The 15,078-nt window shown below is 48.3% G+C and overlaps 1 protein-coding gene across 5 annotated transcripts in view; it reads left to right on the forward strand.

Moving 5' to 3' along the window:
• The first annotated feature begins 711 nt into the window (after positions 1 to 711).
• mecom (MDS1 and EVI1 complex locus) overlaps positions 712 to 15,078 on the forward strand; it is a 25,714-nt gene continuing 11,347 nt past the window's right edge. The window contains exons 1-9 of one of the 5 annotated variants that reach the window (XM_062472874.1): positions 712 to 1,426; positions 2,678 to 2,812; positions 6,990 to 7,092; positions 7,205 to 7,418; positions 7,650 to 7,797; positions 8,296 to 8,449; positions 11,351 to 12,689; positions 12,926 to 13,013; positions 13,742 to 13,768. In XM_062472874.1, coding sequence (XP_062328858.1) covers positions 7,044 to 7,092; positions 7,205 to 7,418; positions 7,650 to 7,797; positions 8,296 to 8,449; positions 11,351 to 12,689; positions 12,926 to 13,013; positions 13,742 to 13,768 — 2,019 coding nt within the window. In that variant the 5' untranslated portion in view covers positions 712 to 1,426; positions 2,678 to 2,812; positions 6,990 to 7,043. Of the gene's footprint in view, positions 1,427 to 2,677; positions 2,813 to 6,989; positions 7,093 to 7,204; positions 7,419 to 7,649; positions 7,798 to 8,292; positions 8,474 to 11,350; positions 12,690 to 12,922; positions 13,014 to 13,741; positions 13,769 to 15,078 lie in introns of all 5 variants that reach the window. The other 4 variants (XM_062472871.1, XM_062472870.1, XM_062472872.1 and 1 more) reach the window with 4 other exon arrangements.

The following is a 15,078-nucleotide window of genomic DNA, read 5'->3' on the forward strand; positions in this document are numbered from 1 at the left end:
CCTTATTTACACACAATTTTTCCTGTACTTCCTGCATATTTGCTCTGCGATTTAATACAACAATGGACATTAGGCTATCTTGGATGGAAGGTCAATGTCACAGAAAGTGGCCAGTGTGACCCAGAGTATTCATCATCCTCTCCCAGCACCAACCCTTGCCCCTGCAGTGAAACATTATATACTATTTCTAACAAGTAGGCCAATTAGCATTTTTGATTTACCAGACATAACTGACTAATTTTAAAACGGTCATACGAATGATAGTGGAGTATCATTATTTGCGACATTTAAAAGTCTGGGAGAGAACGGATTATCAGGGAACATAATAGAGCCTATAGGCTGTGTTATGTATTCAGCATTGCAAAGGGTCTCCGTCTAGTGTCCTAGCTCCGGCCGCTGGGTGACCCGTAGAGTGGGGGCTAATGTCTGATCTCGAAAAGCAGGTGCTACAGACACTTGAGAATGTCACTTAGCAGTTATTGTTACAGCGTGGCGTTTGCCTGGAAAAAAAAAGTTTTATTTAGCCTATGCATTTCAATTCGTATAAATATTTACTCCCATTATTATTTAGAGAATCACCGCCATGAATCACTGAACGTGGTTTAGTGCACTTGGTGGGCTGTGCGCCTCTACAGCCTCGTGCAGGAGAGCGAGGGAAATGTGGATGATTGCTTGATTATTCGTTGGTCTCATTAAAGCTTGTAAATTTGGGTTAATGTTTATGCAGCCTAGACAAACTCCGAGAAGCCCATCCCGACCTCCCAGTGACCTCTCCTCTCAACCTGGCCTCTGTCCCATCCCATAACATTTGGGCTACTGCGAAGAGTGGTGCTTCCGACCGCGGACAGGCGAGATACTTCGTTGTGCATTGCTCTCAATGGATGGGCGAGCAAGATCCTCTTTAAGAGACAGTCCGTGAAACAGAAACACACACACATCACACAGCACGGGACGCGCAAGTAAGTGGGCGATCCTTCGATCTCACTATCACGCGCTGGGGGAAGAAAAGAGACAAGTTTAATCGTCGCGCGCTCTGTCATGGGATACCTGGGAGCTTTGAAACTTGCAGAGAAGAGCGGACGAGTTCGCTCACGAGCTGAAGTTGGACCAAGTTGTTGTTCCGAGGGATTTTGGTGTCTAAATGATATGTGAGAAAGTGCGCGGAGCAAACGTCTGGTACTTTATGTGGAAGGGAGATACAACACCGTGATAGCCTTCGTAGTTTTTCCAACAATGGTATTCTCAAGAACACTGGGCACGAGTACACATGGACCAGAACTAAAGCGTGATTACATTTTCATTTATTTGTGAACGTTTCAAATGTTCGTAGACCAACTAAGCGGACTAAAAATCAAATAAAAATCCATCAAAACTTAATAGAGGTTTTCGGATCGCATCTTCCGTGTGGTGCAAGGGAGTTTCTACGGTAAGCCAAAACGGACTTATATTGTATTTTATGCAATTCATTGCATTATAAATTGATTACTATAATTTATCGTGTTGTAAACCTCATGTTTAAAAAAACGCAGTCATAGTCTCAAGTTCTTTCTCGACACGACGCACACCCACGTAAATATTTATTCAGGAGTAGCCTACACAAACTTGGGACTATTGAGACCTTAACTGATTTTTGGTATCACCAGAGAACAACCGCGTCCTCATAACTTAGACTATCAGTTGCCGCGCTTTACACATTTAGTCTGAATAACAATATGTTTAATGTATGAACAGATGGTAGGCTATTGTACTTTTGAATTAAATTGAACATTTGCAACCAAAAAAATATATTCTATTAATTTGTACAATTTAATTTATGATTAAATTGGACAAATATTGTCCCTTAATTTTCCTTATTAATTGTCGACTATTGATTAATAGAATACATCGAATTATAGGACTTGGATTAATGCCATGGCCTACACATTATTTGTTTTATCTATATTCGTTCTATAAAAAATAGAAGATTATAATTATGTCCATAAAAATGTTGTGCAACTGTTACTGTTCACTTTTTGGTGTATTATATCACACGATAGCAAAATGCATGATATAGTCTGGTTTCCCTGCTACTTAATGACAGCCAGACGTTGCCGAAAAATTTAGTTGAATTTAGTCTCTTGAGAAGAATTGTCTCAAGAAAGAGTCCCTTGAAATGTCAATGTTTCATCTTGCTATGAGCGGCCCACACCGCCACCACAGGTAAAATATGTTTTTGCCTCGTGCTGAGGCATTGTATGAAATAATTCGCAGACAACTTCAGAATTATATCAGTCTGTTTTAAGTTAAAATGGAACATCAAAATGAAATCACCCTCTAGTAAAAAATATTTGAACAAACAAAACTGACATTATCTGTTGTGTTTGTATCCTTGATCAAATGAAGACATTCTGCTACACTTCTGGACCACAGATTGTTTTGTCTTTTTGAGTTTGAGCTTAAAACATGTATTTAATGATGCAAAGCAATGTCATCATACCATGGTAAACTACATTACAGTTAGAAAATGACATAATTAAGTGGTTAGTTGTTTTTTGTTGTGAGCGTTAAGCTGCAAGGAGATTCAAAGCAGTTCCGCTTGTGTCTCCATGGGAGGTTTGTGGTTAGCGAATGTGGGCACAGTAACCTATGCTGATCGAGATCTGACCCTTGCTCTCTCTCTGCCTTCATCTCTCTCCAGATCTTGGACGGGTTGGGCCGTGTCAAGTTCTGCGTGGATGCTAGCGAGCCTCGAGTGGGGAGCTGGCTGAAGCACGTCCAGTTCTCTCCTGTCACCCAGCAGCCCAACCTGAACGCCTGTCAGGTAGATGACCAGGTACGTGGGGATGACAGTCTGGCCAGAGCACCTGAACACCTCAGCCTTACCTCATCTCCTATCTTCCATCGTGTGTGAAGGTGTTATTGTGATCTAACTCAGATATGCTGTGCCGGGCCACCCTGAGTTCAGTGCTTGCTTCTCTATCAGTGTGTTGTGTTTATGGATAATTGTGCGTTGGTATGTGTGTGGAGGACCACAGGGCCAGATCACACAAGGCTGGCAGGCTGATAGTTCTGCACACTTCACACACACTGGCCCTGTAAACTGGCAGGTATGACAGGAATGCCCTAACCCTATTCTCCTCTCCTGGACTAGAGAGATCCTCCACACACACGTGGGTAGTCACATCTCACGTGGTGGTGGCTTGGGTCTGATGTCGTGTACATTTACATTACATTTAGTCATTTAGCAGACACTCTTATCCAGAGCGACTTACAGTAAGTACAGGGACATTCCCCCCGAGGCAAGTAGGGTGAAATGCCTTGCCCAACGACACAACATCATTTGCATGGCCAGGAATCAAACCAGCAACCTTCTGATTACTAGCCCAATTCCCTAACCGCTCAGCCACCTGACCTAGTGTAGATCACTATTTCAGTCCAGAGACATATGGAATGAGACTATTTGAGACTAGTGAATTTAATCTCACTGTTCAGTTTAGCTTCAGGTAGATATCTAAAAGCTCTCAGCTTAAGATATCAATATCGAGTCAAATATTTAACATTTAGGAGACAACAAAATAACATGAATAGACTGACTCACAGTTTTATAAAAAAAATTTTTTGTTGTGTCTTCCTGTTCGTTCCTGCATCCTCATCCTGAGTCCAGTGTTACTGTAGACTCCACAGTGTGCAGGTTTAGTTCTGTTCCTGAGTCCAGTGTTACTGTAGACTCCACAGTGTGCAGGCTTAGTTCTGTTCCTGAGTCCAGTGTTACTGTAGACTCCACAGTGTGCAGGTTTAGTTCTGTTCCTGAGTCCATTGTTACTGAAGACTCCACAGTGTGCAGGCTTAGTTCTGTTCCTGAGTCCATTGTTACTGAAGACTCCACAGTGTGCAGGCTTAGTTCTGTTCCTGAGTCCAGTGTTACTGTAGACTCCACAGTGTGCAGGTTTAGTTCTGTTCCTGAGTCCAGTGTTACTGTAGACTCCACAGTGTGCAGGCTTATTTCTGTAGTCAGTGAAGCATCATCAGCCCTTATGTTGTAAACTGTAGCAGTACCCACCCTTTCAGTCTACCAGCCGTGTGAGGTGAGACTGCTTGTCATCATAGTGGTTCTGCTCCGGTGGTTCTGAAAGGTGTCGGTGGGTCACAGACATGGCTGTGATGAGGTGATTGTTAAATATCACACACTGTCACAACACAGTACAATGTGCTTTCTTAATGCTTTCCGGACACCACTCGTGTTTTCAAAAACACGGTGTGGTACAATGGCTGGCCTTTGCTTTAATTCAATACTTGATGGGGATGTCTTGAAAACCTCCTGCAATGTCTTTCTCAGTGTGTTGATGTATACACATGTGTGAGGTGTGTGTGTGCGTCAGAGGGAAAGAGTGTAGACATTTATGCAGGCACTGAATGTGATTATATTATGTGCTGGTAGTGCGTTTTTTTGTGTGAAGGGAACAGCTCAGTGGTTAGAGCATTTCAACACAAACCAAGAGGTCCCAGGTTCAAATCCCCCTCCTGTATTTTGCCAGTCAAGTGCACACTAAATGATAATTTTATCATCTGATTTCAACAGACTTTGCACACAAAAGAAGTTGACTCTGAATACAGCCTGTAAACATATGACACACATTTATGCAATGAATCCCTAATTGACTAAATAAACTGGGTTTAATCAGGGATTTTCTGACTTAGTTCTATTTATCACACAACTTAATGACAACTCCAAAGAGGGTGATAGGAGAGGCAGAGCGAGGTGGTGAGAGAGGAGAAGAGCTAAGAGCAGAACAGGAGAGAGAGGGTTTGCTGTTTGCAGAACAGTAAGGTACATCTCTAACAGCTGAGTGGTCAGTTTGTCCTGACCTGCTGCATTATTCTGGGTTGTCATGGCAGGGCTCTATATGGGCTTTTGTAACTTTTGGTGAAAGTTCTCCTGAAAAATGTGACAATGTTTAAGTGTTTTGCCATTGTAGATATTACAGTAAGGTGGATTCTGACTTGGTCAAGCGATGCTCTTAATAATGAAAGCATTAGAACAGTGATAGTGAATGTTTCATAACTGAATTCTTCAGGGGTGCGTTGTCCTCCGGATAATAAAGGAAATAAAGTTAGTCTACTTCAACTATGCCTTTCTACCTCTGTCAGAATATTCAATTATAGTCAATTTAGTAATATTTATATGATGTGACCAAGATCTAAAATATTGAATAAAAGTGTGGATGGGAATGAGTGCTCTACTAATCTCATTAGTAAAATGGATTCTCTGTCAGACTGTAGAGATGCAGTTGGTATACTATAAGCATAGTGCTAAAAGGTTGGGATACCGTGCTTGAGACAAACTGTGCTGTATTTCAGGACCAGCCTACCTGTCCTGTAGTGTAGACCAGCCTACCTGTCCTGTAGTGTAGACCAGCCTACCTGTCCTGTGGTGTAGACCAGCCTACTTGTCCTGTGGTGTAGACCAGCCTACCTGTCCTGTGGTGTAGACCAGCCTACCTGTCCTGTAGTGTAGACCAGCCTACCTGTCCTGTAGTGTAGACCAGCCTACCTGTCCTGTGGTGTAGACCAGTCTACCTGTCCTGTGGTGTAGACCAGCCTACCTGTCCTGTGGTGTAGACCAGCCTACCTGTCCTGTGGTGTAGACCAGCCTACCTGTCCTGTGGTGTAGACCAGCCTACCTGTCCTGTGGTGTAGACCAGCCTACTTGTCCTGTGGTGTAGACCGGCCTACTTGTCCTGTGCTTAACAGCAGAAGGGACAGCATTCGATGTTACAAGCACCTTGAGCTGCAATTCTTGTATGAAATGTGCTATATAAATAAAGTCTTACAAGAAGGGTTTACCTTTACAGAGCGAAAGGAAAGGCAAACCTACACGTTGACCTTTTGGAGGACTTGAGGAAACTCTTTGTGCGCTCTGTTTACATTTACATTAACATTCTCTATACAGCTCTGTTGGTTTATGATGCCAGGGTAACCAACATCTCAGATAATAACCTCTGATACGTTTGTGTTTCTGGGCTCTCACAGCGAGAGGGAGGAGGAAAGGGAACCGGCGGGAGAGCACCTGTCTATATGTTATCCCTGTATCTAGAGGACAACCCTGTCTATATGTTAGCCCTGTATCTAGAGGAGAACCCTGTCTATATGTTAGCCCTGTATCTGTCTATATGTTATCCCTGTATCTAGAGGAGAACCCTGTCTATATGTTAGCCCTGTATCTAGAGGAGAACCCTGTCTATATGTAAGCCCTGTATCTAGAGGAGAACCCTGTCTATATGTAAGCCCTGTATCTAGAGGAGAAGCCTGTCTATAAGTTAGCCCATCTGAGGATAAGAGCAGGTAATACATAAGGAACCCTAGAGATGGGGAACGTCTAGGCCGTGTGTTCTCTTCACGGTGTTGACCTCCAGGTGAGACTGGAAGTATGAACCCAGACACCCTGCTTATGTCTCCAGCTTTCCTCCCTGCGTGTGTCTCTCTCTCTCACCGCCACCGCAGAGCTGGATCAGTGTGACCCCACGCTGACCTTGGATCTGTGACCCTCCTCGTGCTCCCCACAGACCTGCAGCACTCGTCCGTTTGAACTTGCATTTTATTGTCTCCAACTCAACAAAATTATGTTGATGTGTCGGCTGGTGGCCTGGTCTGTGAGCCGTGGAGCAGACAGGCAGGAAGCCGCTGGGGCTGGGGGGTGGTGGAGGGGGGTGGAGGGGGTTCTTGTGCTGCCCCTCTCTTCCCTGCATTCTCTCCCTGAACAATGGGGCCCCAGTCTGGACCCCGTGTGACCAGGCCTGGTCAGCACCTCCCTGGTGCGCTGGGGAACCTGAGGCGAAGTTTGTTTACTTATCTATGTTCCCTGAAGGTTTTTTTTTGTCTTGGAAGAGGTCGGAAATATATGATCATCAACAAGGTTTCGTTTTCGAGGACGTTTGTCGTTTTCTACGTGCAGGTTAGCATGATGTGTGTGTATTTATATGTCTGTGTACGTGTGTGTGTTTGCTCATCAGATCTTTTACACGGCAATCAGAGAGATCCACCCAGGAGAAGAGTTACTGCTGTTCATGAAGGCAGAGGACTATCTATGTGACAACATGGCCCCTGACATAGACGGTCAGTTACCAGACACACACACACACGTACGCACCCACACGCACGCACACACACGCACACACACACTAATATGTACATGCGTGCTCACGCTCGACCCGTCTGCTGTCCTCAGAGGAGAGGCAGTACCAGTGTGAAGATTGCGAGCAGCACTTTGACTCTCAGTCGGAGCTGCAGGAGCACCAGAAGAGCCCGTGTGGCACGCCTCCCTCCTCCTTCCTGCAGGGGGACAGCGACCTGGATGCCCCTGAGGACCAGGACTACCCCAGCCTGGCCCACGGCCTGCAGGAATGCAAGGAGTGCGAGCAGGTGTTCCCCGACTCCCAGAGGTAAGAGGCGCCGCACACCCGCACCGTTTCCTACGTTTTTTTCGAGATTGTTAGGGTCTGCCCTCTGCTCACACCCTCACCTTGTGTCTGCCCGTGTGAGGGTCTGCCCTCTGCTCACACCCTCACCTTGTGTCTGCCCGTGTGAGGGTCTGCCCTCTGCTCACACCCTCACCTTGTGTCTGCCCGTGTGAGGGTCTGCCCTCTGCTCACACCCTCACCTTGTGTCTGCAGCCTGGAAGCTCATGCTCTGTCACACTCAGAAGAGAGGGAGTACAAGTGTGACCAGTGTCCCAAGGCCTTTAACTGGAAATCCAACCTGATTCGTCATCAGATGTCACATGACAGCGGCAAACACTACGAATGTGAGAACTGCTCCAAGGTAATGTGATAACCTTTTACGGAGACTACTGGATGATTGTTTCTTTTGTATAGATGTTCTTTTTATAGATTGGATAAGGTTTTGGTGTGTATGTTCAGTTCTGCTCTAGTGTGTGTGTGTGTGTGCCCGTTCAAGTCTTCCGTACGTTTCTCGTGTGTGTGTGTGTGTGTCGAGGTCTCTTGAAGGTAACTCCTGTGTGTGTGTGTGTGTGTGTCGAGGTCTCTTGAAGGTAACTCCTGTGTGTGTGTGTGTCTGTCGAGGTCTCTTGAAGGTAACTCCTGTGTGTGTGTGTGTGTGTGTGTGTCGAGGTCTCTTGAAGGTAACTCCTGTGTGTGTGTGTGTGTGTGTGTGTGTGTGTCGAGGTCTCTTGAAGGTAACTCCTGTGTGTGTGTGTGTGTGTGTGTGTGTGTGTGTGTGTGTGTGTGTGTGTGTGTGTGTGTGTGTCGAGGTCTCTTGAAGGTAACTCCTGTGTGTGTGTGCGTGTCTCCCTCCCAGCAGGTGTTCACTGACCCCAGCAACCTGCAGAGGCACATCCGCTCGCAGCATGTTGGGGCGCGGGCCCACGCCTGCCCCGACTGTGGCAAGACCTTCGCCACGTCCTCGGGCCTCAAGCAGCACAAGCACATCCACAGCAGCGTCAAGCCCTTCATATGTAAGTCACTAAGACCCTTCATATGTAAGTCTGCACGCTTTTTCCATCTTCTTTTAGACAGCAAAGCCCCCCCCCCCCCTCCCTTCTAGTGCTGCCATCTCACTGTGTTAAAGTATTCAGCACCATTGCGTTTGTTCTCAGTAATTCTTAGTATTCAAAGTCATGAATGTCGAAATGATTAACTTTGATATGATTTGGGGAAAATAATGTCATTATTTATTCATAATATTGAATTATAGAGCGATTGTGAATTATATTTTGTAAATGCACAAATTAACATGCTTATTTTGCTGGAATGCCTTCCAATGTTCTGCCATGATGCAGTTGATCAGTTGAACAAAAACGTAACATTTTTTGGTTTCACAGGAATGATACCGCAGGCATAGTGTATGTTATGAAGTCTAAGCCTGAGAACAGCATTTCTGTTGAGCCGAGTACCGACCATAGTTCTACACTCTGTATAACTAACAGATCCGATGATAGAGTAGGCTAATCCTACACTTGACCTCACACTGTAAGGATGACCTCCCCTGTGGCCTCTCACTTTGACCAGCCGGGCCAGGCTTGACTTCCAGCCTGCTACCTTGACCCACCCCCCCAGTCTGTAAACACCCTGTGGTAGTACACTTTATCTGCTTAGTGACCTGTAACCTTAAACCCCTGTTCTCACCCTGAAGCAGCTTGACCCTCTGTCTCTGACCCCTGGCTGTGACCCCCCCTCCCCACACACACACACACAGGCCAGAGTGGCTGATTCCTACAGCAGGCCCCTATGTCCCCTTCCCCTCCCCCCTCCACATGCACCATTCCAGATAAATAGCTACCACATGTCCCCCCCACCATCCAGGGTAGAATCCATTTGCTGTAATCAGCTGAAAATATGCAGGTTTAAAACCTGCTAATGACCGTGTTAAAGACAGAATACCCTGGGCCCTGACAGCTGTGGGAGAGCATGTGTGTGATCTGTTTTGTTTGTGTATGAAAGGCACGTACGTCCTTACAGCTTGCTGTACCGTGTATCTGTTTGTGTGTACGTGTGTGTGTGTGTGTGTGTCTTGTATTCAGAAATAGTTGAAGGACCCTAGCCATGATTATGCAGTGTTTCAGGCCTGGGTCATTAATTCAGACACTCTCTTACCGCTTATCTCACAGGAATGTGTTTATAATATTTAGTTACAGTTTATGGAGAGCTGACAAAACACATGTGTGTAGGGAATCAGTTCTGTCAGACCCTGTGTGTGTGTGTGTGAATGTCTGGCTTTGTGATTTACAGTCGCGAGTTTCAACAAGGTACCCAACACAGAGGAAACCGATAACAACACGTGTTTAGCCGACACCATAAGCCATGTCTCATATTTACATGTACAGAATGACCAACTAGTGATCCATTGTGACACTGACCCAGTGGAAGAGATTATGAACCATTAATCATTCATTTTGTGACATTTGCCCCAGACGACAGACGCATAAATTACTGTAGCAAAGTGCAGCTGTCATCGTCCTCACCCCAGCCCTCCTGTTTATGTACACTAGATTCAAACAAAACCCTACATGCTTACATGTATTTTACCATAAATAAATACCCTTTAGTGTAACCGTTTGAGTTTATAATAGCAAATTCACAAGAGAGATTGTATCATAGATGTTTTACTAGAGCTCATATAAATATAAATAAATATTATATAAATCTAGAGTTTTAGCATAGTTTGACACCCACGCTAATGGAAGATTCTGCTCTCCAGTGTAGGACAGTCTTGGCCAACACAGGGAGAGTGTGTTTAACAGAGGCAGGTTAAGGGTTTCAGTACTGTGCTTCACAGATGGGTGGGGCCCCCAGGCCAGACAGGCAGAAGTGTGGGAAGGTGACAGGGCAGGATGACAGTGTGATGGGGAGAGGTACACTGGGAGGGGAGGGGGAGGCTGGCGGGGAAAGGGACATGTCCCTGGGAATCGGACGTACAGGATAGGATTCATTCAACTTCACTTCCCTCTCGAGCTAAAAATAGAGCCATTGTGCTGTGTTTCTGTGACAGACCCTTGTGTGTGTGTGTGGGTGTGTGTGTTATGTGAAACGTGCCTGTATGTCTCTGTATGTGTCTGAGTGTTTACTGAGCGCTTGGGTTGACCCTGGGAGCACAATGGCTTGAGATGCAGGGATGTGCAGGTGATGGGTGGCACACTGACTCAGCCTGGGAAACGAACCCCAGGACAATACCAGGATCTAGAGCCTCCTGCCCCCTCCTGTCACATGTCTGAGAGCCCAGGGACAGCCTGTGTCTCACAGCCTGTGTGCCCAGGGACAGCCTGTGTCTCACAGCCTGTCTGCCCAGGGACAGCCTGTGTCTCACAGCCTGTGTGCCCAGGGACAGCCTGTGTCTCACAGCCTGTCTGCCCAGGGACAGCCTGTGTCTCACAGCCTGTCTGCCCAGGGACAGCCTGTGTCTCACAGCCTGTCTGCCCAGGGACAGCCTGTGTCTCACAGCCTGTGTGCCCAGGGACAGCCTGTGTCTCACAGCCTGTCTGCCCAGGGACAGCCTGTGTCTCACAGCCTGTCTGCCCAGGGACAGCCTGTGTCTCACAGCCGGTGTGCCCAGGGACAGCCTGTGTGCCCAGGGACAGCCTGTGTCTCACAGCCTGTCTGCCCAGGGACAGCCTGTGTCTCACAGCCGGTGTGCCCAGGGACAGCCTGTGTGCCCAGGGACAGCCTGTGTCTCACAGCCTGTCTGCCCAGGGACAGCCTGTGTCTCACAGCCTGTCTGCCCAGGGACAGCCTGTGTCTCACAGCCTGTCTGCCATGCAGGCTGAACTCCTCTGTAGCTTCAATAGAAATGTAAAGGACAAAGTGTGTGTGTGTGTGTGTGGAGTTACTCAGTGGGCTGTGTCTGTCTCCTGTGTCTGCAGGTGAGGTGTGCCACAAGTCCTACACCCAGTTCTCCAACCTGTGCCGCCACAAGCGCATGCACGCAGACTGCCGCACTCAGATCAAGTGCAAGGACTGCGGCCAGATGTTCAGCACCACCTCTTCCCTCAACAAGCACCGCCGCTTCTGCGAGGGCAAGAATCATTTCACAACAGGGGGGTTATTCGCTCAGGGCATGGCCCTACCTGGGGTTCCCGCCATGGACAAGTCCAGTCTTGGAGCCATGGGCCACACCAGCGCTGGGCTGGCTGACTACTTTGGGGCCAACAGGCATCACAGCGGCCTGACCTTTCCGGCTGCGCCTGCCTTTCCTTTCAGCTTCCCTGGTCTGTTTCCCTCTGGACTGTACCACAGACCCCCTCTGATCCCTGCCAGCTCCCCGCTCAGACGAGCCCCAGGTCCAGGCAGTAAGAGCCCGCTGCTGCCCCCCAGCCCTGGTGCTCACGAGGCCCGCGAGATGCTCAAGGCGCTGCACAAGGAGTCACCTGTCAGTGACTCGCAGGGGGCGGAGCGTCATGCTCAGAGCTCCTCCAATCAGAGGCACGGCAACAAGATCAGTGACCAATCAGAGAGCAGCGACCTAGATGACGTCAGCACTCCCAGTGGCAGCGACCTGGAGAGCTCGTCTGGGTCTGAGCTGGACAGTGACATGGAGAGTGAGAAGGAGAGGGTCAGGGAGAATGGCAAGGGCTCCAAGAGAAAGGCTGTTGACCCCCAATGCCCCAGCCTCACAGTCAGCAGTGGGCCTCAGGATGTCCCTGCCCCCGCCCTGTTCCCCCCCTCCCTGGATGAACACACAGCTGTGTCCGGGGCTGTGAATGACTCCATTAAGGCCATTGCCTCGATTGCTGAGAAGTACTTTGGCTCCACCGGGCTGGCGGGCCTGCAGGACAAGAAGGTGGGGGCTCTGTCGTACCCGTCCATGTTCCCCCTGCCCTTCTTCCCTGCATTCTCCCCTCCGGTCTACCACTTCCCTGACAGGGAACTCAGACCTCCCATCCTCAAGGGGGAGCCCAAGTCCCCTGTAGACGAAGCCAAGAAGGGCCAGAGCAGGACCTCTGAGTCGCCCTTCGACCTCACCACCAAGCGGAAGGAAGAGAAGCCCCTGTTCACCCCCTCCAAACCCGAGGCGCCGCCCTCCACCAATCAGGACCAGCCCCTGGACCTGAGCATGGGCGCCAGGGTCCGTGGGAGCAGGAAAGAGGTGTCGGAGAAGAGCGGCCTGTTTGGAGACGACAAGTCGGGGGTGGAGCTGCCCAAAGCGGACGCTTCTCTCCAGCACGCTAGGCCCACTCCCTTCTTCATGGACCCTATTTACAGGTACTGTGAGCTCCTGTACTACTACACCTGCTCCAACTGCACACACTTTGCGTAGGCTTGCAACTTGCACATGCAATCGAATTTATTTCATCTCTTAATAAAACTATGGCACTGAAACGTCAAAACTCATTCAGGAAATCCTTAACTTTTGCTCCCCTCTAATATTGGATTGAATTACCCATCTCTGCTTTCCTGTCGTGTGCATGTAAGAACTGATAGAAGTCTAACATTAGCAGGGTTGAGAAGAGGAAGATGACAGACCCGTTTGAGGCTCTGAAAGACAAGTACATGCGTCCCAACCCGGGATTCCTGTTTCATCCTCAGGTAGGTTCCTGTCGGTGTTGTCATGGTTACATCAACTGGTTCTAAGGCCTGGGGGGGTGCAGTATTCTGGGCTGGCCCAGGGGAGAGGGGGGGGGGGCGGGAGCAGGGGGGGGCAGGTTGCGGGGGGATTGCAGACTGATCCATGCTGGAGCTTGTTGGGGCTGTTCTAGACTATCTAAAGCAGATGTGGGGACTGGAAAGGGCACCCAGTGACATATCCTCACATGTGTCTGTCAATATAAAAATGATATGCTCTTAAAGATGTGCTCCTGGTCTCTGTGTGCCTGTAGTTAGTGTGTGTTGAAGTGCATGCGTTAATTCTGCCCTGGTAAGTGAAAACACCACTTTCTCAAGCCAGGCTTTTTAACTAGCCATAGATTGCAGGCCTGGTTTTTACTGGCTGTTTCAGCCTCCTGATTTATGTACCCTTTCCTCACTCGGTGAACCAGTGTTTTCCTTCAGCCTATCCTCCAGGCTGTCACACACAGCTTAATGAGGTGTCCTATCAACCTAAACAGTTACAGAGTTAAGGACATCTTTATTACTTTATGATGTCTGGACACACAAATCATTCCCAGAAACTCTGGCCAGGGGCCTTTTTTAAGAAGTCGGTCACCCCGTCCCAGCCTAACATCCACCCCTCCTTGGCCATGTGCGTCCAATCAAAAGCTGTTGATTCATGCACTTCCTGATTCTGATGACTCTTTTCCTTCTGTCCTGCCCCTTAGTTCCGTATGCCAGACCAGAGGACCTGGGTAAGTCCTGACAAACGTCTTCCTCCACCCCACACTTCTCAGCATGTATCTGACCAACCAATCACTTCTCACATCTACATGTTAAGAAGTACTGTTACAAATTGTTGTGTATATAAAATATAATCCTCATATAGTAAATTGTTGTGTTTAAACAATATTAACAATCTGCTTGAGTTTGCAAACAAAACTCTTTGAGGTTTTCGGTTGGTGTTTATTTGCACTGGTGATGATGGGACTTTTTACGGGGTTTCCCCACATAGCAACTCTGCACATCTAACACTGACTGGAGGCCCGCTTGTTTGGACAGCAAAGCTAGCCTGCTAAAATGGGCACAGAGGTGGGGGGTGGGGGTGGGGGGGTTCTGCATCAGCGAGAGGGTAACAGTCTCCGAGGGACGTGGAGAGGGCGGGGAGTGGGCATGGGGAGGGGGCAGGAACTCCCCCAGACATCTGGTTTCTGATAAGATCAACAATTGAGAATGCATCTCACTAATTAAGCTGCTCTCAGCACCACTGACATCTGACGCTAGCCAATCAACAGAGGCCCCTCAGAGACACTACAGCAACAAGCAAGTTCAACGACACACAGGAGGGCAGCAGGGGAACCGGAGGGTGGGTGGGTGTCTGGCTGCGGGGTGGGGGGGCGAGAGAATCTCAGCGGGGCTAAAATGTGCAGCTATTCATCTAGCTGTCCAGCTTCCAGACATCTCACACTCTGTGTCCTGTCAGACCAAATCAATATCTGACAAGGCAGATATTGAGGCTGTCTCTGATTCTGTCTCTGCCTCTCCCTCCGGCCCGGAGCAGGCAGACACACGAGACACTTAGCAGAAGGTGAAGGAGTGTGAGTTAGTTTGACAGAGAGGAGGAGACAGGGTGGGCCATGTCTAGCAGCTCCGCAGCTGAACAGTCTTATCTCAGAGACTCACTGTGTTGGACAGCTGAACAGTCTTATCTCAGAGACTCACTGTGTTGGACAGCTTTAGGACCACTAATGCTACCTAGAATTACGGCCTCTTATGGAGCTATGGAAAACGTAGCCACCCTGTTGCCGTAACGATCCTTATGAAATACATTCCGAAGAATTGGATTTCTACCCCACTCAGCTGCCCCCCCACCCTTACGGAGCATTGGCATATTCATTATCAAACTTCACATCCTCCTACCCAGTCAGAATGCAGGAACTGCGATACGAACCTTACACTGGGCCTTTGGTCCTCGTAGGCCAATCAAATTATGTGGTTGTTGTCATTCATCAGTCAACACGCTCTCTCTCGCTCTCTCTCTCTTTCAATCTCTCTCTCTTTTTCT

Source organism: Osmerus eperlanus, chromosome 11, assembly GCF_963692335.1.
Source record: "Osmerus eperlanus chromosome 11, fOsmEpe2.1, whole genome shotgun sequence".
NCBI classification, from domain to species: domain Eukaryota; kingdom Metazoa; phylum Chordata; class Actinopteri; order Osmeriformes; family Osmeridae; genus Osmerus; species Osmerus eperlanus.